Source organism: Columba livia, chromosome 16 (genome assembly GCF_036013475.1).
Source record: "Columba livia isolate bColLiv1 breed racing homer chromosome 16, bColLiv1.pat.W.v2, whole genome shotgun sequence".
Taxonomy (NCBI): Eukaryota; Metazoa; Chordata; class Aves; order Columbiformes; family Columbidae; genus Columba; species Columba livia.
In genome coordinates this window covers 5,845,544-5,866,792 of record NC_088617.1, presented here as the reverse complement: position 1 = coordinate 5,866,792, position 21,249 = coordinate 5,845,544, and the positions used below count along the sequence as shown (strand labels likewise).

The following is a 21,249-nucleotide window of genomic DNA, read 5'->3' as shown; positions in this document are numbered from 1 at the left end:
GGCAGGTCAGTGAGGCCAACAGAGGCAGGAAGGTTTCCGTAGAAAGGGAGAGGAGCCTATGGATGCTTGAAGCACAGGCTAATTCCACCCCAATAGTGCCTTAGAAACTCTAATGAGCACAACCTGCAAAAGCATTTTGCTTTCCCAAATTTGGAAAAACAAACAGGAGTAAAATCTGTCTGCTTGGTTTTTATCTGCTTGACAGAGTTGCAAATTAGCTATAGGTTTATGCAATGTGTGTTTATTTGCACTGTAATCTCCAGTGTTCCCCAAGGCTCACGCAGACCAGATTTCTCGGCCCTCTCGTTCACTTGTAGGGCTTTTTTTGCAAACACAGCCACATTTTTCATGCTCGTGTTTCGATGCTTGGAGGGGTGGTCTGGGGGAACCTGCTGTACAGGCCTCGGGCTGGTTCAGGCACTTCCCACAGGCTTCAGATATTTTGACTAACTGATGCATTTTTCCTCTTGGCCTTGAAAGCTTATTTCTATCACACCAGGATAATAATATTATTTCTTCTTACTGTTTTGTAGTTTTCTGCGGTATCTAGAAGTAACAGCAAGTGAGCAGAGAAGATTATACCCCACGTGGACTCTGGATGCTTTGTCTTGGGCAGGAGAGGCACAGACTGTTTTCCTGGTCCCCAGCACAGCCCTCGCCAGTGTCTTGCCTCTGTACAGGAAAGGGAAAGAACAACCAACCAAAAACTGACTGTAAAACTTGTGAGGCTTTGTCTGCCCACGCCATGCTGCGCTGCGAGGGCAGAGAGCTGAGGGGAGCCGGTGGGCAGAGGGGTGGCTGGTGGGACCAGGGCTCTGCCCGGTTCCGGGGTGCCCCATCACCCCCGGGGGGGCTGCTTTGCAGCAGGCTGAGCTGCCGGGAGGCTCCGAGGGCCGAGCCCCGTAGGGATGCTGAGCCCTGGGGGGATGACGGGCACTGGGGGCTACACCGAGGCGCCTGCGGGTACCAGGGAATGGCGAACCCCAGGAGGGTGCAAGACATCGGGGGGTTGTGGAGCCCCGGGAGAGGGATGCTGAGCTTCGGGGAGGGAATACGGGGCACCGGGACGGGGGGATGCGGTGCACCGGAGGGGGGATGCAGGGCACTGGGCGTTGCGGAGTCCCGGGCGATGCAGAGCAGTGGGGGGACACCGGGTCGCCGGGCTGGGGAATGCGGAGCCCTGGAGGGTGCCGGGCCGCGGGGTGCGGGGCACTGGGGGAATGTGGAGCTGTGGGGGGAAAACAGGGGGACCAGGAGTGCGGAGCCGTGTGGGGGGCGTATGGAATCCCGGGGAGTGCGGGCCCCGGGGGAATGCAAGGGACCCAGGGGATGCGGCCCGGGGCCGCAGGGGCCCAGGGGGGTGCGATGTGGACCCCCTGCTCCCCTCCCCCGGCGTGCGGCGCGGCGGGCGTGGGGCGGAGGGGAGGAGGAGGAGGAGCTGCCCAGCACGGGCAGGGTTAAAGCGCCATGTAACCGGAGCGCGGGGCTGTCGGGGGCCGGCCGGGGCGCGGGCGGTGGCGAGCGGTGGCGCGGCCCCGCTGGACGGTGCGTCCCGCCGCGGTGCAGGTGAGCGCGGGGCCGGGCACCGGGGGGACCGGAGGGGCCGGAGGCACCGGGCCGGAGCCGCGGCGCATCCTCGTGGGCGGCTTTGTTGTGCGCGGTGGCGGCGGGGCACAATGGGGCGGGTGGGGACGCGGCCGGGAGCACCGGACGGTGCTGCGGGAGCGCTCCGGACCCGGCCGATCGAGCGGCCCCTCGCCCGGTTCCCGGAGACTGCCGGCGCTCCGCCCCGGGGGCTCGGGGCACCGGGCGAACTGGGCCGCCCCCTCCGCCACTTGTTGCCGCCGCTCCGCCCCGGGGCAGGTTCGGGGGGCTCGGCGCGCCCGCAGCCCAGAGCCGGGCTCCCTCCCGCCCTGCCGGCCTCCCCGCCCCTTCGGCTCCCGTTGCGACTTTCGGAGTTTCCCGCGGAGGCGCGGCGGTCGCGGACCCCGGGGGCGCGTCCCGTGGCTGTCACGGCGGGGTCGGGACGGGCGCTGGGCACCCCTTGTGTCCCCCGATGCCGGGACGGGTAGGGGCCCCGGGGCGGGGGTAGAGCCCGGGAGCACGGCAGAGCCCCGGAGCCTCGGGTTCCCGTCGGTGGAACGGCAAGTGGTGGCCTCGGGGCGGGGAGGGGTTTTGAGGGCCGGGGTTACCCCGCCCGTGTTTCGGCGGGCCCCGGGCAGCGCCGCCCCCAGGCAGGGGCACGGGGAGGGCTTCCGGGAGCCCGGGATGCGGCGGCAGCGCTGCCGGGGCTCTACACCTTTGTTTTCGGTTCTCGGGGCAGCGATCTGTCAGTGAATCTCGCTTTCTCTCTGTCCGCAGGAAAGCAGCCTCCGGCCGGCGCCTCCGGCGTGAAGTTCCCCGGAGGCTGGGAACAGAGGGACGGGGGTGGCCGGAGCCGGGGCGCGGGCAGCTGCCGGACACCGGCCCCGCCGGCAGGTACCGACCCGCGGGGAGCTCTGCCGGCATCCTCCTCCTCCCGAGCCCGGGGAGAAGCTCCGGTGGAGGTAGAGCCAGGGGCGGGAGAGCATTGGCAGAAGAGCAATAAGCCCCGAAGTGGCCCCAATGTGGGGCACAAGTCCCGGGAGTCCGGGTGAGAGAGGGGAACCGCGGGGGCATCGCGGCCAGGGCTGGGCAGGGGGCTTTCACCGGTGGTGCACCGACCTCCCTCGGAAAGGGGGAGAAGGAGTGAGCGGCCTGGAGTGTGCTGCCCCTGCGGCAGGACCAGCGTCTTCTGCCTCTGTCTCCACGTTCCTAATTTCTAATGAGGAGGAATAAGCCAAAGTGTTCCAGTCCCCGGCTCTGGGGAGGGCTGCAGGCTTGTGCCCCCCAGTAAGGGGCCAGGCAGGGGGAGATGGGCACAGTGAGGTGTCATTGTCATAGCATTATTTCCTTTTGTGCAGGGAAACGATGAAGCAGTGACCGCTCTGGACAGAGGACCTGCCACTGCTGAGCGAGACCCACCTGCACGACGGCGGAGCCCCCGCAGCCCCAGCCCTGCCCGCGTCGGGCACGTCCCTGGGCAGGGGGCTCGGGCGAGCCAGCGTGGCTCAGCTCGGCGGGACGGGACCGAGATGAGCATGGTAAAGAGCCTAGAGCGGCTGGAGCAGCGGCTGGCTGTGATGGTGGCTGCCCAGGAGACTTCTCAGGCCTGGTCTTCACTGGGAGAGGAGGGGCCGGTTTGTTTTTTGTTTCTTTTCTTTCAACCCAGCTTTGCTGAAAGGCAGCGAGTGACATGCTGGAGCCTGGGGGTGGCCGCAAGGGGCTGCTGGGGTCCGGCGGGGAGCGGAGCGGGCAGGAGGGCAGGAAAGGAAACGGGGGGAAAATGGAGGGAAGTGCCGGAGCGTGGTGAGAGCCGGAGAGGGGCCAGGCACAGGAAACGGGCAGGGGAGGGAGAGCCTGCCCTTCTTAATGAGCATCTGCCCAAATGGGCTCCCTTTCTTACTAAACTGCCAACCCTGCAACTCTTTTCTTCCCAGGATTAGAGGAAAATGCTCAGTTTGGGGAGAGTTAAAGGCAATTTCTGTGCATGAGATAGCCCAGAGCCCTTCCAGCAGGAGCCAGGCTGGAGGGAGTGAGCCCCAACAATTGGGGTCCTTTATTTCTTTTTGTTATTCAAACAGGGCTTGGGTGATGGCTGCCATCCCAGCCATCATGTAGAATGCTTCCCTCCAGCCTTTTGATATGCATGCCCCTGTCTGGAGGCAAAGTCCGCCAGTCTCCCCTGCAATCTCTCCACCTACTGGGGAACACACCTGATAAGGGCCAGCCTGTTTTCTCAAGGAAGAAAACTGAAACGTGCCCCAGCCGGGCTGGGGGAGCAGCCGGGGGACAGGGGTCTGGGGCCGCAGCCCTGCCGGACACCCCGCAGGTGAGCATGGCCGCCTTGCCCACCGGGGCAGCCGGGGAGCTCAGCTAGGCAGGAACCCCGAGCCTCTCTGAGCAGTTTATATTGTGGCATAGTCTTTAACCAGTTTGGCAAACCTTAAAGAAATTGGTATTGCAAAACTAGGGCGGGATCTGGAGTCGGCGGGTTCATTGTCTCTGTGGGGTGTCACTGCAGGGCACGTCCTGGTCACCACGCAGTGCCGGGGCTGCCGCTGGCGCCAGGCTACTGGGGAGCTCTGAGCATCGGAGCTGGAATTCTGCATTATTTTGTTTTCCGTGGGTTTTTGTCCGAAGCGTGTGGCTCTAGTGCATGCCTGGATGTTTGCAGGGCATTAAGCAATGCAAACACTGCAGTGCTGTTTTTCTCCTCCCGTGAGACAGAACATGTGAGGGGAGCGCTCTGTTTCTTGTTATTTTCGTCATGCCCCATGTGCACATGTCGGAGTGCAGTCCTGCGAGGGGAGGTGAGGACAAAGAGCTGAGCCTTCCTCCCAGGCAGAAGGTGGTGATGCGTGCGAGGACAGTGGCTCCGGCGAGAGATCTCGTCACCAGGCAGGACGGGCTTGGGTGTGTGGTGTCAGCGCTTGGTGCAAAAAGCAGCAGCGAGAGGAGACGGTGCTGCAGTCCTGCTGCCTCGGTGCAGGTTTTTGGGAAAGCGAGACTTTATAACTGGCTTTGCAGTTTAGGTCGTGGTGTGATGTTTGCTTTCCTGCTGGTGTATCGGAGGATGGTGATGGGATGTCCTTGAGTGATCTCGGTGCAGCAAGGAGCGGGCAGTGTGTATGCTGCTGTGCATGCATCCCTTGCTCCTGCCATCGGCTGCCGGCCCTGCCTGCCTGGTGAGCCGAAATGCTGGTGCTCACACCGGTGCTCGGGTCCCACGGACCACAGAGCCCAGCTGTGGAGGTTTCCAGCTCTGCCAGGGAGCCGTTGCTTCCAAAGTGAACTAATTTGCCCCGCTGTATGATCGGAACAAAGACAATGTCAGAGCTCCCTGAGCACTCGGCAAAGCTGAGTTTGGCACATGGGGTGCTGGGTCCCAGATGAGGGTCCTGCAGAGCAGCTGGCAGGGCTGTCCTTTGCTTGGGGTGAGAGGAGAGACTGGCCGCTGGGTCTCCTCCCCAGCGCAGGGCTGGCAGGGACATGAACAAGCTGGGCTGTGCTGGGAACCGGGCATCCCTGGGGCTGAGCAAGGAAAAGCCATTTTGAGGTGCAAGGCTGAATCTTGTGGGTTCAGGCTCCATCTGAGGCTTCTGAACAGGCTTCTGACAAAGGACCAAATGCAAAAGTCCTCTGAAGGTCCTGGGGGAGCTTTGGGGGGGTGCAGATTCACTGTTTTTTTTTGTGAAATGTGCAGCATCGCTGCTGTCTGTGATCACTGCCGTTCTGCAGAATCGCAGGCTGGACAGGGGGAACAGACCCTGGAGGAGCCGACCCGGCTGCCACTGCACCATGTGCTGCATCCTGAACATCCAGAGCCGGTGGGGGGCCGGGGCAGCCTGGCAAGTCTGGGCAGCTCCCAGGGATTGTTGCTGGGTCTGGGAGCAGATGTGCTGCAGCAGTGGGATTTCTGCACACAACTATAAGGGTTTAGCAGCTTAAGACTCCCTCTGGTGCCGGTCTTCTCCTTGTCCCTTTGTTGAGGAGACATGTCTGGGGTGGCAGGATATGTCCCTGGGGGCTCTGCCCTGCAGAGGTGGGTGCTAGACACCTGTTTTCCTTCATGTTTGAATGGTATCAAGGTTTTAACACTGTCCTTGGCATCTGAAACATCAAACCCCGACTGGTCTTTGTTTGCCAGAGGTGCTGACAGATGATCTCAAAGCAGAAATCCGATTGTTAGGGAAGCAGTTGGAGGAAATGCTGGGCGAGGGTGCAGGGAGGGGGCAGTGGGGCAGAGGTGGGGGTTTCTTCAGGGCTGGGGGTCTTGATTTTGCTTCCTGGTGGGGCCATAGGTGGGTAGAACCCTGTTTGCTCCTTAGCTCGCCAAGCTGAGTTACGTGCTCCTGAAATATGACTGCTGGCGAGTGGGCAAGTTGCAGCACAGATCCATAGCCCAGCAATGAGGCAGCTTCATTAGTGCCGTCGCAAGTGCCTCTGGGAGAGCCCGGGAGCTTCTGTTTCCAAAATCAGGATCCAGAGAGGGCATCCGTGGGAGCCAGAGGCATTGGGTGCAGGCAGGGCAGGTCCCACCTCTCCCAGGGGGATGTCTGGGATTTCTCTGCACAGCAGCAGTGCCCGGGCAGGGGACGCCAGCACAGATCCCCACCCTGCCCGTGCACCCTGGGACAGGAGGAGCTTTCTTCCTTCAGGGGATCTGAACTTGCTGTGGGCGCCAGGACTTTGTCCCCCATGGTGAGCTGCCTGCGTGTCCCGCTGCTGCTCGCACAGCCCGCCCGCTGCTGGGTGTGCTGCGGTTTGCTGGGCGTGCTGGGCTTGCTGGGAGTGCTGGGTTTGCTGGGAACACTGGAGCACAGCGAGGCTGGTGCCGGGGCTGGGGGTGTCCCCTGGTCCCTGTGGGTGTTTGGGAAACGCCGTTTCCCTCCAGGCAGGTTCTGGAGCCATGGCCATTGTGGCAGAGCTGGGCAGCACTGGGCGCTCCACAGTGTATGCATGGTGGGGCTGGGGCAGCCCTGCAGAAAAGCCCCAGTGCTTGCCAAAGGGCGAGCAGGTTGTGTCTAGGGCCTCTCTCTTTGCTGGAGCTGATGGATCTTTAGGGCCACTATGTTTGTGGAAAGGTCTTGTCTAGGTGCCCAATAGCTCCTGGTATCACTCCAGGTTTGTATGCAGTCAGATCCCTCTGCTAAGGGCAGGAGAAGTTATGGCTGGCTTGAAAAGCTTGCGCTGGCTGCTTTGCCTCCCTGGGGCTTTCTGCACACCTAAATTTCCACTCTGGCTTCCACAGGCAACCATGAAAAACGATAAGAACCACGGCCGGGATGCAGCAGACTGCAGGGCAGAGCTGATCCTCATCAACGGGGACTGCACCAGTTCCGCTAACAGTACGCCTGCCCTTCTTCTGGAGGCCAATGGCAAACCCAGCACTCCCGGTGAGTCGGGATGTGCTGTGCCTGGGGTGTACGGGGCCAGGGATCCCCCAGCTGCTATCCCCAGGGCTTCCTGGGGGCTGCAGCATGGTGGCCACGGCAGCACAGCCAGGCCGTGGCAATGAGCTGCTGTGGGCAGGGGTGCTGTGCTGGGGTGCTGTCTTTTGGGGGGAGGCGTGGGGAACCCCCACCCGCCTGAGGGTGCTGCCAGCTGCACCACAGCTCCAGGGCTGCGCTGGTCATGGTCCCCAAATCCCAGCACTTGGGTTTTAAACGAACTGGTGACAAGGCCTGAATAGTGGGAGAGTTTCCTTGTGCCTCTGAGCTTTCAGGAACGAGGCAAATAAGAATGTCCCCACACTTGCTGTTAGAGTCCCTTCCGGTTTTGTGGTGGGTGTGCGATTTAGGACTGCCGGTGTCCGCAGTACCATGATGGGGACCCTCGGGGACACTGCTTGTTCTTCTACTGTTGGCCACATCTCTCCAAGATGAGGTTTTGGTCCCTTCACACCACAGCCTGCTGCTGGGTGTGGGGTGGGCAGTGCACGGCCAGGGCAGCTGACGGAGCCGTGGCTGCTCTGCCTTGTCCCCGCACAGATGCCGGGGCCCTGGGGCTGCCGGCCCTGAAGAGCAGCAGGAGGGACAGCAAGGGAGAGCTCGCCAAGGAGGACCTGGCCTGGCCGCTGGCCCTGGCGGGCACGCAGGAGGTGAGTGCCCCCCCAGGGGGTGAGTGACCCCCGGCTACTCCTGTCCCCCAGGTTGTTCCCCCCAGGCAGCTCTCGTGGTGGGGCAACAGTCCAATGGTAGATGCAATATTAATTTACAAGATTTGTTTTCATGTTCAAATTCTTGATCAGCAGCAGCAGGAGGGTGAGGTGTGTGATGCAGCGATGCCCATTGTGTGTTGCAGAAGTCTAATAATTACTATGCTGATGTTTTCTTTAAAAAGTCTTGGCCGTATGGATGGACTGAAACACCTCATGTCTCCCACTCTGGGAGTGGCCTGGTTTTAGCTGCTTTGGGGCTGGATCCCAGTTTTGCTCCCCCCTCCTTTTGTTGACTAGGTTGACAAACCTCCAGTGCCTGGAAACATTTTTTGCCTCCTGGCTTTATTGTTTTGACTTTGAAATAAAACCCCAGGGTTGGAGATCTGCCTGTGATGAGGCAGCTTCCAAAAGAAAGAGCCATAAATCCAACCGGGGAGAAAATTCTGCTTTCCCACTATGTTGGGTTTGGGGCTCTTCACTTGCAAAATCTCATTTCAATTTGAAACATGCTCATGCCGGATGCAGGAAACGTGCCTGAGTGAGACTGTTTGTAAATTGTGGCTGCTGAAACCGCAGGCGAAAAGCTGCCCTGGGTGCCTCGGCAGAGCACCCGCACCGGGTGAACAGTGCTGGCCTGGGATGGCTGCTCTGCGGGGGCCGCAGTCCCCCCGGCCATGGCTGCAGCTGCAGGGATGGAGGGGATGGGAGTGCAGAGCTGAGGATGCACATAGCAGCTGGAACAGAAGCTGCATAAGCAGCTGCTGGTGGCTGCAGCGCTGGGTGCTCCTGAGTGTGGCTGTGCAGCCCGGTGAGGTGAGATGCTATGAAGTGCACGGTCACGGGGGCGCTCAGCTGGAGGTGCTCCTGCAGCCGTCTGCACTCCTGCCTTCCCCGTGCTCTCAGGATGTGGAGTGCTGGCTGTCCCTGTCCCCTGTGCCACAGTCCCTCTGTTGTGCTTGCAGGTGCGGCCCCGGGGCAGCGCGGGCTGGGAGAGCAGCCTCCGGCAGAAGCCCCCCGTCCGACTCATCTTCCAGGCGGGGCAGACCCGGCACGAGATGAGGATCAAGGAACCAAACAGCGTGGAGATGCTCAGGGACCTGCCGGCTCCCCTGCGGGTGAGGGTGTGCACAGGCGCTGGGGTTTTCCTGGAGCTTCCCTGCTCATCTGTTATGCCCTGGCCAAGGCGCTTCAGGCATACTGCAGCCTCTCTGTGCCTCAGTTTCCCCTGTGAAGTGGAGGTGTGTGCTGTTGCTTGCCCTAGCTAGGAACTGGGTGCTTTGAACCACCCTGGGGTGAATGAGTAGAGGAAAAGGGATGAGAGCAAGTGCTGCACCGCTTCTGTGCATCTTGCAAGTAAAAGCAGAGCAGTTCTCCCTCAGACACCCCAGTCCTGGCCCTCATCTCCATTCCTGACCATAGTGGCATCCCTGCTCCCCATCTCCCCTCTTCTTGCTCTCCAGTTCCTGGCTGAGGGGCTTGGAGTGACATGGGTCTGGGGGTGGCGTGGGGCAGGTCCCTGCTCCTTCTGTCCCCCCCGCTCTGCTGCGCTCACGCTCTGATCCCTCCGCTGCACAGAGCTCCAAGCGACGCTCAGCTGCATCCGTGCCCGTGACCATCGACCTGACAGAGGAGGACTCGCAGGATTCGTCCCGCAGCAGCAGCACGATCTCGGGCAGTAGCTCCCAGGAAGGGCCCAATGGCTCTGCCGAGCTGGGGACTGAGGAGCCAGAGAGCAGAGACGCGAGGATGGACCAAGAGTACCAGGTACGGGGCGGGCCAAACGCTGCTCCTGCACTGGGACCCTGTGCCTGGGATGCTGCGGGGTGAGGCTGAACAAGCTCTTCTGGTTTGTCCCCAGCTTGCAGGCGAGGGGACCCTCTGGAACCCTCCCTGCTGCTTCTGTCCCGCCTCCCTGGGGGCCCTTCCCTCCTGTCCGGGTACGATGGCACTGGGCTGTCCCCGTCCATCGGCAGTGGCAGCAGCGGAGTCGATGCTGACCCAGGGACAGTGTGGGGACCAGTTCCATTGAACCCCTGCCCATGGGGCTGCAGAGCCTCCCAGGGCCCTGGGACGCGTGTGCGGCACACGCCGCGCTGGTGCCTGCCCTGCCCGCCAGACAGGCGGGTCTGTGCGCAGAAAATGCTCCTGTTGGGGCTGCTGGGGAGGAGCGGAGTGATTCAGTGCCTGCGGGCGCAGGGCAGGGCCCCAGACTCACAGGAACTGGGCAGTTGCATCTTGCTGCATAATTGGGTGCCTAATCATAGAACAAAGCTGGGCAGGAGGGCTCTGCAGGCAGAGGAGACTCGGCTCCTGTGCGTAGCGCTGCTTGGTGGAGGCCCTTGGCATGGTCATGCCAAAATTCCCAGCTCAGCTTTTTCTCATTTCTGTGTTTGCTCTGCCCCGTGGGAACAAGAGGAGGGTGGGTGCCCTGAGTGCAGCCTGATGAGCTGAGCTGTAAGCCCTGTGAAGGGGTTCCCTTTGCCGGGAGGACCTCATCTGCACAGGGACACCCAGGATCAAGCAGGGAGCTGCTGTCCACCTGCCCTGCCCATCCTCATCATTGGGGCTGCTACCAGGGCTTCCTCACTGTTGCTGTGCATGGTGGCAGGAATGGCTTGGTGGTGTTTGCAGAGCCCGGGCGGGCAGGAGCGGGCATGCACAGGCACCGGTGCCAGCAGGGCTGGCAGGACCAAGCACAGACTGCACCGTGCGTGCCAGGCACCAGGCTTGGTGTGGGGCAGGCAGCACCAAGCTCCTGCCTGCTGTGAGCCTGGAGCCAGCGCTGCCAGGGACGTGTTCTGCTGGCTTTGTGAGGGACGGGTTTGCAACTTCTGTAGGTCATTGTGCAGAGATTGAGCATGTGGCTTCACCACAGTGACGCTCTGCTCCTGCATGCTCCAGGGCTCTCCTGCTCAGGTAAAACGGGGAGTTTGTGCTTTGGGCTGAGCTGTGTTGTGCTCTTTTTTTGCTTTCAGGATGGGAAGGAATTTGGAATTGGGGAGCTCGTCTGGGGAAAGATCAAAGGTTTCTCCTGGTGGCCTGCAATCGTTGTCTCCTACAGAGCCACGGCCAAGCGCCAGGCCGTCTCGGGCATGCGCTGGGTGCAGTGGTTTGGAGACGGGAAATTCTCTGAGGTGAGCCTGCTGCCTGCCCCTGCCTGCACCCAGCTTCCCCCAGGCTGACATCTCCTCCCCGGCACATTTTTGCTGTCTGTCCCGTTCTGTGTTTGCTCTGGGTGTGGGCGCAGCTGCAGCATCCCCAGGCAGGGACCCTGTGGTTCCTCAGGCTCTGATGTGCTCTCCTGGCTCTGGTGTCTATAACTAGTGACTGGCCACTGTGAGCTGGTGACAGGATCCAGCACTGGGGATGTCTGCCCGGCCCCTGCGCAAGGTTTTGTCCAGCCTCTGGTCTTCAGGGCTGATGAGGCACACCCTTCCGGAGCCTGTCACTGCTCGGCCATCCCGCACCTCCCCTGGGCTGCAGGCAGAGTGGGGGAAGCACCGTGCCGGGTGTCTGTGCTGGGCAGGTGTCTGTGCTGTGCTGGGTGTCTGTGCTGGCAGACGTGTGGTGCCAGCAGAGGGTGCAAAGCACCCATCCTCAACACAAGTGCAATGATGCTGCTGCCGCTGCTGCTCCCTCTGCTGCATGTCACCCTCTGCACAGCCAGCACTGAGTGTCCCTGTGTGGCTGCACAGCCCAGACAAGGCCCGACAGTGCCGCATGGCCATGGCCCAGCACCTCGGCGTGAGAGCCATGCTGGGAACCGCTGCGCTGCGGGACTGGTCTGCAGCTGGTGCTGTGGGGGACATGGTGCTGTGAGGGACACGGCTGAAGCAGGGCATGCCCGTGCCCATGCTCATGCCAGCTCTTAAGCTTTTCTCACTCTCTCCCAGGTTTCTGCAGACAAGCTGGTGGGGCTCATGGCCTTTAGGCAGCATTTCAATTCTTCCACATTTAACAAGCTGGTCTCCTACCGACGAGCCATATACCATGCACTGGAGGTAACGGCAGAGCTGCGTGGGTGGATGAGGTGCCTGGGGACATGGCTGGGCTCTGGGGCTGGGAGTGCAGGGACACACGGGCTGTGCGAGGGCGGCTGGTGCAGTGGAGCCAGCGAAGGAGCTGCCGTGTTGCTGTGACAAATGTCCCCCCGGGGAGCAGGGGGTCTGTGGGGCCCAACACCACAGAGCTTGGGCAGTGTGTTGTGGGGTTTGGGCCAGGGCTCCCCGGCTCTGCCCCTGCTGTCACTCTGCTCTGCACTGGGCTGGCTCTGGACACACTGCGGATTGCCCCAGAGTGCTCAGCCCAGCCAGGACTCATCATTTCCCCGTCTGCTGGGGCGATGTGCAGATGTCTGTGGGAAAACCCTCCTTTCTCTGCTGGGACTGTTTCCCAGTGCAGCAATGGGGCCAAACTCTGCTCATCCTGGGGGATTCTGTTGCTGCTCCGGACACCCCCAGGCCAGGCTGGCTGTGGGGGCTCTGCCTCGGGCCAGCATCGTGTCCTGGGCTGCTGCCAGGTGCCCCTTGAACATGGGCCTGGTGCTGAGCACCTGGGGTCTCATCCCCAGTCAGGGATGATACATCAGGCCGGGTTACAGTGCTGCAAACCCACAGGCACATCTGCCTTTTCTTTTTCTTGCTGCTTGCTGGGGAGCAGAGTCAGGGCCAGAGCTGGGGCTGGGCTGTCCCTGCCCCTGGGCTGGGTTCGGGCTGGGGGAGGACAGACTTGGGGGGACAGACAGGAGGAGGATGGACGGGGGAGGATGAATGGGGACGACAGCCGGGCTTGTTGCAGGGTTGGGAGGTGCAAGAGCGTGACACACCCGCTATGGGAATCCGGCAGCTGCCACTGTGCTGGGGCTGCCGGGCCGTGTCTGTGGTGGGGAGGGGGCATGGCAGATGTGCCCTGCACACTGTAGCCAGGCTGCTCTGGCCACCCCAGCCCCTGCCATCCCTCCTCTGGGCAGGTTGCCCGGAGCCGGTCGGGGAAGATGTTTGCAGCCGCCCCTGGGGAGTCACTGGAGGAGCAGCTGAAGCCCATGATTGACTGGGCACTCACCGGCTTCAAACCCCTGGGCCTGAAGGGGCTGCGGCCGCCCAAAGCCTCAGGTGAGAGGGTGGCATGAGTGGGACATGGCTGAGCTGCTTCTGCTGGTGCCAAGAAGGCCCTGGGCTCCACACAGGGGTTCCAGCAGCAGCATTGCAAAAAGCCATAGGAAAGCGCCCTCGGAGCAGCTCCTGGAGGGCAGGGACATGGTGGAGCCCTGGGCGTGCATGGGGAGCCGGGGTGGACAGGATGGGCTCTGTGCTTGGCTGTGGTGGGACCTGGCAGGAGATGTCCCCTGTGCCCTGGGGAGCTCCCAAGGCTTGTCCCCAGGAGCTGCCCGTCATTGCAGAGAGTGGAGCCCTATGGAACGGGACAGAGGAGGTGCTGTCCCTCGAGCAGTGTCCCCCCACCAAGAGGCTGAAGAGCAGCCCCTGCAACAACGGCAAGGAGCAGCGCGCGGAGGAGGACCAGAGCCGAGGTGAGTCGCACAGCCTGGGCCCTGTGGCCTCGAGCACTGGGAAACCTCTGGGAAAGGGTTTGGCTCTTCCCGAGGCCATGAGTTTCTGAAATGAAAAGCTTTTGTGGTCTCGTGTTGGTCAGCTGTGCCTTACAAGGCACCAGCAAACCCAACTGCAAGACAGGGCACTGCAAGCTGGGCTCCACTTGTCGCGTATTGCTACTTTGAGCTTGAGTTCTTGTATCTCCAGCAGTGAAAGGACATGGATTTTGTACCAAAATTTCTAATGTGCCCATGGCCTGCCTTCTCTGTGCAGCACTCAGCAAAGCTGGAGCAGTTTTAATGCAAGAAATAAGGCATCTACAAGTAGAGTGCTTGTAAGTTTATTACATGAAAAATGATTAATCTTTCTTCTTTTTTTGATTTTATAAAGAGCAAATGGTTTCCGAAGTTACAAACAACAGCGGGAGTCTCGAAGGTAATTGCTTGCCCTGTCTGTTGGGCAGAGATGTGGGGTGGGTGCAGAGGTGGGGCTGCCCCTGCGCAGTCCCTGCGTGGACTGAGTGGGTGTCTGTCTGTCCCACAGCCAGCTGTCTGTCCTGTGGGAGGAGGAACCCAGCCACCTTCCACCCGCTCTTCCAGGGGGGCCTCTGCCAGACCTGCAGGGTAAGAGCTGCTGTGCTGGAGCTGGGGATGGGGATGCGGAGTCCGGCGCTGCATGGACCAGAGGGGTGACAGCTCCTGGCCATGCTGTACCCACCACAGCACTGTCCCTTGGCATGTTCTTGCCAGCGCAAGCGCCAAGGACGTGTGTCTCTGAGCTCTCACCGTGCACCAGGGGTGGCGTGAAGCAGCATTCTCTGTTCAACCTCTGAGCACAGATCCTGATGCTCTGTCCATGTCCTTTTGCTAGGATAGATTCCTGGAGCTCTTCTACATGTATGACGAAGATGGCTACCAGTCCTACTGCACCGTCTGCTGCGAGGGCAAGGAGCTGCTGCTCTGCAGCAATGCCAGCTGCTGCAGGTGGGTTTGGCCCTGCTCCGTGAGACCCAGCAGAGCCCTGGGGGCGTGCAGGGAACTGGGATCATGTGGGACTCTGGGCAGGCTCTGCACATGCCAGGGTCACTAGCTTGTATTAGCAGCCTTAAAAAAACAGGATAGTGCATGGGAAAACATCCTGCAAAATGAGGTGGTGGCTCCAGTGCATGGCAGGGGAGAGCCCAAGAGGTTGGTTTCTGGAGGTGACAGGCATGAGGTGCTGTGGTTTGGGCAGGTGCTTCTGCGTGGAGTGTCTGGAGGTGCTGGTGGGGCGAGGAACATCGGCCAAGGCAAAGGAGCAGGAGCCCTGGAACTGCTACATGTGCCAGCCTGCGGGGAGCTATGGGGTTCTGCAGCGCCGACAGGACTGGAGCACCCGCCTACAGGACTTCTTCACCAGTGACAAGGGACAGGAATACGTAAGGGCTGCAGAGGGCAGGGCGAGCAGCTCAGGATCCCTCAGGCTCTGCCCTGGTCTCACTCTTCCAGCCTCTCCAGGGTGCTGGGCTCTTGGCCCCCCAGACACTGTCCTGAAGGCAGAAGCAATGCCTGTAGAGCCATGGTTTGGCCTCGCAGAGCATCGCGGCATCTGCTGCTCATTGATGTCCTTCCATTGCAGGCTGCACCCAAAATCTACCCAACAGTCCCCCCAGCCAAGAGGAGACCGATTCGAGTGCTCTCGTTATTTGATGGCATTTCAACAGGTGAGCCACTGGAAGAGCGTTGTCCTGGCTGCTTGCAGCACTGGATGTTGGGGATAAACAGTATCGTGGCCTCAACCTGTGTCTGAAAGCTTGGTGGGGTGGAAGGGATGAGGGCAGGGGCTGGATCTCCATGGGAAAGGGATGAAAGCAGGCGCTCCCCTCCTGCTGGGCAGGGTTGTGGAGGGGGAGTGATGCCGGGAGGTGTTGGGAATGTTGCTCACAAGGTTCCTGCTGCACCCAGTGCTGTCTTGGGTGGTTGGTGTCGCTGAGAAGCGAGAGGTCTGCAGTGCTGGTAACCTGGGCTCAGGGGAAAATGTGCCTGAGGGCAAGTGGTTTGACTGGGTTCCCTCAGCACTGGAGTTCTGCTTTCTGGGAGCAAACCTGCCTGGAGGAGCGGGTCATAAAATGACCTGTTTGCTCATCCCTAAATCTTGTGTGACTGCACCCAACTAGGACACGAAAAAGTGGCCACGTCGAGCTTGTCTGCTGAGGAAAGAGACCGTGAGACTAAACCAAGCCGGGCAGCCTCAGAGCTGTGTCCCTTGGCAGGGTACCTGGTGCTGAAGGACCTGGGCATCCAGGTGGAGAAGTACATCGCCTCAGAGATCTGCGAGGACCCCATCGCTGTGGGCACCATGCGCCACGAGGGGAACATCACCTACGTGCACGACGTCAGGAACATAACCAAGAGAAATGTGAGTTCTGCTGCCGCAGGGGCTGGGGAACCTGGTGCTGTGGCCACGTGGGTCTCACCCACCAGCCCCCCATCCTGCTGGGGAATGGGACCTGCTTATGGGCTGTCTCCTAATGGGGGGTCTGTTTGCTCCAGATCGAGGAGTGGGGTCCGTTTGACCTGGTGATTGGCGGGAGCCCCTGTAACGACCCATCCCTCGTCAGCTCAGCCAGGAAGGGGCTTTACGGTAAGTGCCTCTGTGAGGCTGGGTGTCCTCAGGTGTTCTGGGATGTGGAGGCACCACAGGAGCCATTCAGCACCACTCAGCTTGCTCAGTGGTGGTTCCCTCTGAGCTGCAAATCGTGGGGTGGCTCCTGCAATGCTCAGGCTGTCGCCGTGCCAGTTGCGTGGCCCCTGTGCCACAGCCGGTCCCAACCCTACTCCCTGGCTTTCTCCCTTGCAGAAGGAACTGGGAGACTGTTCTTTGAGTTTTACCACCTGCTCAACTATGCTCGCCCCAAGGCGGGAGAGGAGCGTCCCTTCTTCTGGATGTTCGAGAATGTGGTGGCCATGAGAGTCAATGACAAGAGGGACATTTCTCGGTTTTTGGAGGTAGGGATTGCTGCTGGCTTTGAGAGTGGCACCGAAGCAGGACACACGTGCCAAGGCTGTGGGGGTTTGTCTGTGGTTTCATATGGCCCCACCACTGGAAAACCCCCTGCCTGATGCCTGTGTTAGGAATCACTTTAGTCTTGGCTCTGGATCCCATTGGATTTCAGCAGGTTAACCCCCCTGTTCTGCGGGGGAAGGTTTTTGCCAGCCTTGCAGAAAGCATCTGTTCAGAGCAACAGCCTGTTATTTCTGGGCAGAGGGAGGTCAGGGACTGGAAAGGATTTTTAACTCCGTGGTGGCCAAGACGGGCTGTGGGTCAGCTGGACACCCATGTGTAAAAGCCCCTTTGGAGGCTGATGGTCCCAATCCTGGCCCAGAAAAATCAGGACTGAACCATCCGTGATTTTCGTTAGAGCTGCCCACGGCTTGAGAGCCCACGTGGCCCATCAGACCGTGCTGTGTGTGGAACAGGGTTTGTCTGGACTGCATCCTCCAGGCGGGTTGCTGAGCAGAGGGAAGGGCTGTCCATGCAGGAGGGGGCTGAGCCCAGAGCCTCTGCCGCCTCTAACTTGTCTTTTCCCACCATGGCCTGCAGTGCAACCCGGTGATGATTGATGCTATCAAGATATCGGCTGCCCATCGAGCACGCTATTTCTGGGGCAACCTCCCGGGGATGAACAGGTAAATCCTTCAACATCCTGATGAATCGTTCGCTGCCACCTGGTTTTGTTTTATGATGCTCGTGTAGTTCTTCTTTCCTCCTTGGCCCCAAGCCCAGCTCCTGGGAGCCAAAGAGCTGCAGCTCTAGCTCGCTGCAGTTCCCTGCAGTGATGTGCACATGATAATGTGCTTGTTAATGAGCAATAAGGAGGCTGTGGGAAAAGTGCAGCAGTGTCCCCTGTCCCTGAGGCAATGGTGACAGGGCTTCTGCAGGATGCTGCGTGCTGTGTCCAGCGTGGGGTGCAGACCTACATTGGCCTTTGTGTCAGCCCCCGGCTGATGTGGGGGTGCTATATAGCAGCTCCAGCCCCTCTCAGTGCTGGGGGGTTTGCTGGTGGTGAACTGGGATGCTCACGCTATGGCAGGTAGCTGCAGCTGCAGCAAAGTGAAACTGCACTCCTCCAAACTTTGTTCACACTGCATAGCACCCCAAATTCATGGCAAAACACAACAGAGGGACTTGGAATAGGGTAAAATCCAATTACTAGCAGTCCTGCACACCAAATACTCCCAGGAACAAACACTGAAGCTTTTGCACAGCGAATGCCTCAACCAATAAACACTGACTGGGTTTAAATATTTTTGCTTGTTTATATTTAAATTGCCAGTATTTGGTAGGGTTTAATTAAAGCTGAGCTAGAGGCATGTAGGTATTTGAAAGTGAAATAGCGATTACCGAGATGTTCCTTTGTCAGTGGTGCTGTTTGAAATTACTCTTGAACTTCTACCTGCCGTAAGGAGGCGGAAGTGCTGGCACGATGGTGGCTCAGGTCATGGCCACGGAACAGCCCGGGGCGATTGTCTGCGGGGCTGTCACGCGGGACACAGGCACAGGGCTCCTCCAAAAGTGCTGCCAGGGCGCTGAGCGCCCTTCCCATGGGACACTCCTGAGCTGCTCACCTCTCAGGTGGCTCAGGAGGGGTTTGTCACCTCTTGGGTGGCTCAGGATGGTGCTGCTGGGGGCAAAGGGCTCCTGTGCCTGCACTGGCAGGAGCTGCTCTGCTCTGGTATTAATGGCAAATTACCTCTAATAACTCGTTGGGTACTTGGAGAGTGATGTATTGACCTTGGCCAAGCTGGAGGGGCTGCATGAATGTGGATCTGACACGCAGAACTGGGAGGAGGAATTTTCTTATTGTCTTTAGATATTTAATGTTTGATTTTTGCTCCCCAGCTTGCAGTGCTAGTGCAGACTGCTGGCTGAGGTTACTCTTTGGCTTTGCAGTGAGCCCCAGGGCAGCTTGCAGGCACATCGGGGCGGGAGGCACGTGGTCACGCTTGCCACGTATAGATTTCCATGGGCCAGCAGGTGCAGCACGGAGCTCCTCATTCCTGGCTGGACTCCCTGGGACAGTCACAGCCTGAGTCCCCAGCTGGCTCTGGGCATTTGCTTCCCATCTACAGGCGGGTTTAAGTCACTTGGGGCAGATCAGTTCGCAGGGGTGAGCATGGGATGGTTTGTCGGGGTACCTGTGTTCACAGGACGGGGCCATAGGAGCTGTGGGTGCTGCTCCCTGTGCTGCCTGGGCTGATTCCGCTGGCTCTGGGCAGAGCAGGAATAGCTGTGGCGCCTGTGCCGAGTGCTTTGAGGGCTTCGGGTGGAAAGCAATTCGTCTTTTACTGGAGCTCAGGGCAAGAAAATCTGGCAGCTGGCCAGGAGTGTGGACTCTGTGCAATGAGAAGCTTCTTCCCAGTGAGACTGTAAGATGGGCTGGATCTTGAGCAAGCCCCAGGCTGGACATAGGGACAGCGCAGAGGGATGCTGTGTCCCAGCCGGTGGCACTGGGGCCAGGGCAGCCTCACCCAGCCCTCTCCTGCCTCTGCTCTGCAGGATCTTTGGCTTCCCCCTCCACTACAGCGAGGTCCCCAGCACGGGCCGCGGGGCTCGCCAGAAGCTGCTGGGGCGGTCGTGGAGCATCCCTGTCATCCAGCACCTCTTCTCCCCGCTCAAGGATTACTTTGCCTGCGAGTAGCACAGAGTGTCCCTCACCTCGCTGGTAACGACGCTGCGCGGCCTCGACGGGAGGGGGACGGGCACCGCGCCGGACTCACCCCCGCACTGTCCCTCCCGCCGCACCGCGGGCTGCCCGGCCCCGCAGGGACTGCTCAGGACATGTCCTTAACCAAAGAACCTGGCAGGGTAACTCTTCTTTCAAGGGACTAACGGCAGTGACATGTAGAAAATGATGGACACTAGAGCTTTAATTACCCAGCGCAGGAAGCTCTGTGCATAGCTGATGAGACGAGAAGTCTTCTCCAGAGCATTAAGTATTCCATTTGAGCCTAGAGCTGGGAAGGCAGCACTCGCTGAGCAGTCAGCATGGAGGCAGCTGCCGGCTGCTGCAGACAAACTGGAACTGGAGCGAATTACTGCTTTTCCTAAACAAACAAAACCTCTCTTGAAGCAACTGCCAAAAATCCCCAAACTGTAGCAGCAGGTGTAAGGGACCCTGGTCAGGTTACATACACTGAACATGCAGGATACAGAAACCAAATCTTTTTTATTTTTAAGACTTTTTGGATGAACTTTTAATTTTGTTGTTTAACGTCTGTTGCTGCTTTAAGGCATTACATAAGAATGTGGAGATTCCTAGACCTGAATGTAGCTGAAACTGAACTGTGAGGTGATAGAATTACTTTTGTAGCTAGAACTAAGAAATGTTGTTTTACATGTTTGGCTGTAGTTTACAAATATTCACTACTTTGTTTTTAAAGCATCTGAAACTTTTCCTTACATTTTAAAATCCTGCTGAGCGGTTCAGAAGCTTACCCAGTGATAGAGCACAGTGGATTTGGGCTCTGGGGTTTGTAAAGGAAAATGTTCTCTGAGCGTTCGTTGACCAAAGGGATGCGGAGCATCAGCAGGAGGGGCAGCGGAGCGGTCAGTGTCGTGTCTTCACATACGGCCCCCAAAATGTCATGTACACTTTCACGAACCCCAGCAGTGTTGGCAGCTCTGATGCACGTTTCAATGCACTGACAGAACTCGTGATGCTTCCCCCTTGGTCCCTCTGTCCTTCCTCCTTGGTCCCTCTGTCCTTCCCCCTTGGTCCCTCTGTCCCCCCCGCCACCCACTGCTCACCTGGGGCTGGCTGGGTCCTTGGGTGCCTTCTCCAGTTAACTGGGTGCAGACCCTGGGCCAGCCCTCTGCCCGCAGGCAGCCTGTCCCTCGGTGCTGTACAGCACCAGGGAATGGACTTGCTCTCCGGGCTCCTTCTACCTCTGACCCGCGGGGACCCCATTTTCCATGCTCCCAGGTGCTGCTGTGTGCAGCTGCTGCCCTGTCCCCGGCTCTGGGACCATCATCTTCCCAGCTCCCACCCACAGCTGCACTCAGCCGGGCAGGAGGGGCAGGCCAGCTCATTTAAAGGTTTATTTTTCCTTGATCCTGGCCAGAGGTTGCTCTGGGATCTTCCAGAGGGTTCATTCTCAAGTGATGTTGCACAAGGAAACACAGGAGAGCCAGGTGGTCTCCTCAGCATCACTGCTGGCATCTGCAGCGCTCTGTGAAGGCTCAGGGACAAGGAGCATCCTGTGCCACCTTTGTCACAAGCCCTCTGGCTGGGCAGCCGGTGGGGTGGGCTCTGCAGGTGCTGGGGACACTTGTGGCTTTGCAGCCATCCCGGTGGGTTTGGACCCCTCGCTGCCCTCCTGTCCTCGTGCCCAGAGTCACGACACGAACCCCACAGCCCCCGGATGGACCCGCTGTCCACCGACCACTTCATCTCTTCAAACCAGGCTGCTGTACCCTCCGCTCCATGGCATCTCTGATTTCGTACTCGAGGTCTCACATCCTTCCCTATCTGATGAAAAGAAAAATAAATAGAAGAGGAAAAAAAAAAAAGGACTTGGGGAAAGTAAACAAAGATAAAAGAGAAATAAGAATTGTCTTGGCATTAAGCTTACTTGGTAAGAATTGTAGTAGACAAGTCTTCCTTGACATGTTTTTCCCTGTAAAAGCTGCCTTTTATAATGTGTTTATAAAGATGTTGTAAGGAGAGGTAGATGTCAGAAATGCCTTTTTAATACTTGTTAAGGATTTCTAACTCTCCGTGGTGCTATTTTTTTAGGCTAAGGATTTTTGATGTTGAAAGTCTTGCGGGTTTTTATACAATCTTTTAAAAATAAAAAGTGTATTGTTTTGTTGAACACATTTTGTACTGTTTGTATCAGGAGTGCGAAAACTCAAACTGCCACATCTGCGCAGTTTTACTGTTTTTCCTGTGGGAAGGAGGGGATCCATGTCAACAGT

The 21,249-nt window shown here is 59.1% G+C and overlaps 1 protein-coding gene across 6 annotated transcripts; it reads left to right on the top strand.

The window, feature by feature from the left end:
- The first annotated feature begins 1,433 nt into the window (after window positions 1-1,433).
- Window positions 1,434-21,146, top strand: DNMT3B (DNA methyltransferase 3 beta). 6 transcript variants are annotated; one of them, XM_065032117.1, is made up of 21 exons: window positions 1,434-1,566; window positions 2,362-2,546; window positions 2,943-3,218; window positions 6,833-6,977; window positions 7,572-7,681; window positions 8,704-8,856; window positions 9,317-9,505; window positions 10,717-10,875; window positions 11,635-11,742; window positions 12,711-12,852; window positions 13,140-13,268; window positions 13,681-13,725; window positions 13,834-13,913; window positions 14,161-14,273; window positions 14,524-14,707; window positions 14,908-14,992; window positions 15,542-15,687; window positions 15,822-15,912; window positions 16,129-16,277; window positions 16,873-16,958; window positions 18,829-21,146. In XM_065032117.1, the coding sequence occupies exons 3-21, from the start codon at window positions 3,114-3,116 to the stop codon at window positions 18,968-18,970; spliced, it is 2,361 nt and encodes a 786-aa protein (XP_064888189.1). In that variant the 5' UTR covers window positions 1,434-1,566; window positions 2,362-2,546; window positions 2,943-3,113; the 3' UTR covers window positions 18,971-21,146. The 6 variants fall into 6 exon arrangements, with proteins under 6 accessions (XP_064888189.1, XP_064888187.1, XP_064888188.1 ...); XM_065032115.1 differs by having other exon boundaries at window positions 15,446-15,687; XM_065032116.1 differs by having other exon boundaries at window positions 1,435-1,566; window positions 2,943-3,122; window positions 15,446-15,687.
- Window positions 21,147-21,249: the final 103 nt, after the last annotated feature.

Bases quoted from the DNA above. Each gene is read 5' to 3' on its own strand.
- DNMT3B (XM_065032115.1), top strand. From the start codon at position 3,114: ATGAGCATGGTAAAGAGCCTAGAGCGGCTGGAGCAGCGGCTGGCTGTG. The intron at 11,743-12,710 runs GTAACGGCAGAG...TCCTCTGGGCAG, and splicing joins CCATATACCATGCACTGGAG to GTTGCCCGGAGCCGGTCGGG. The intron at 16,959-18,828 runs GTAAATCCTTCA...TCTGCTCTGCAG, and splicing joins AACCTCCCGGGGATGAACAG to GATCTTTGGCTTCCCCCTCC.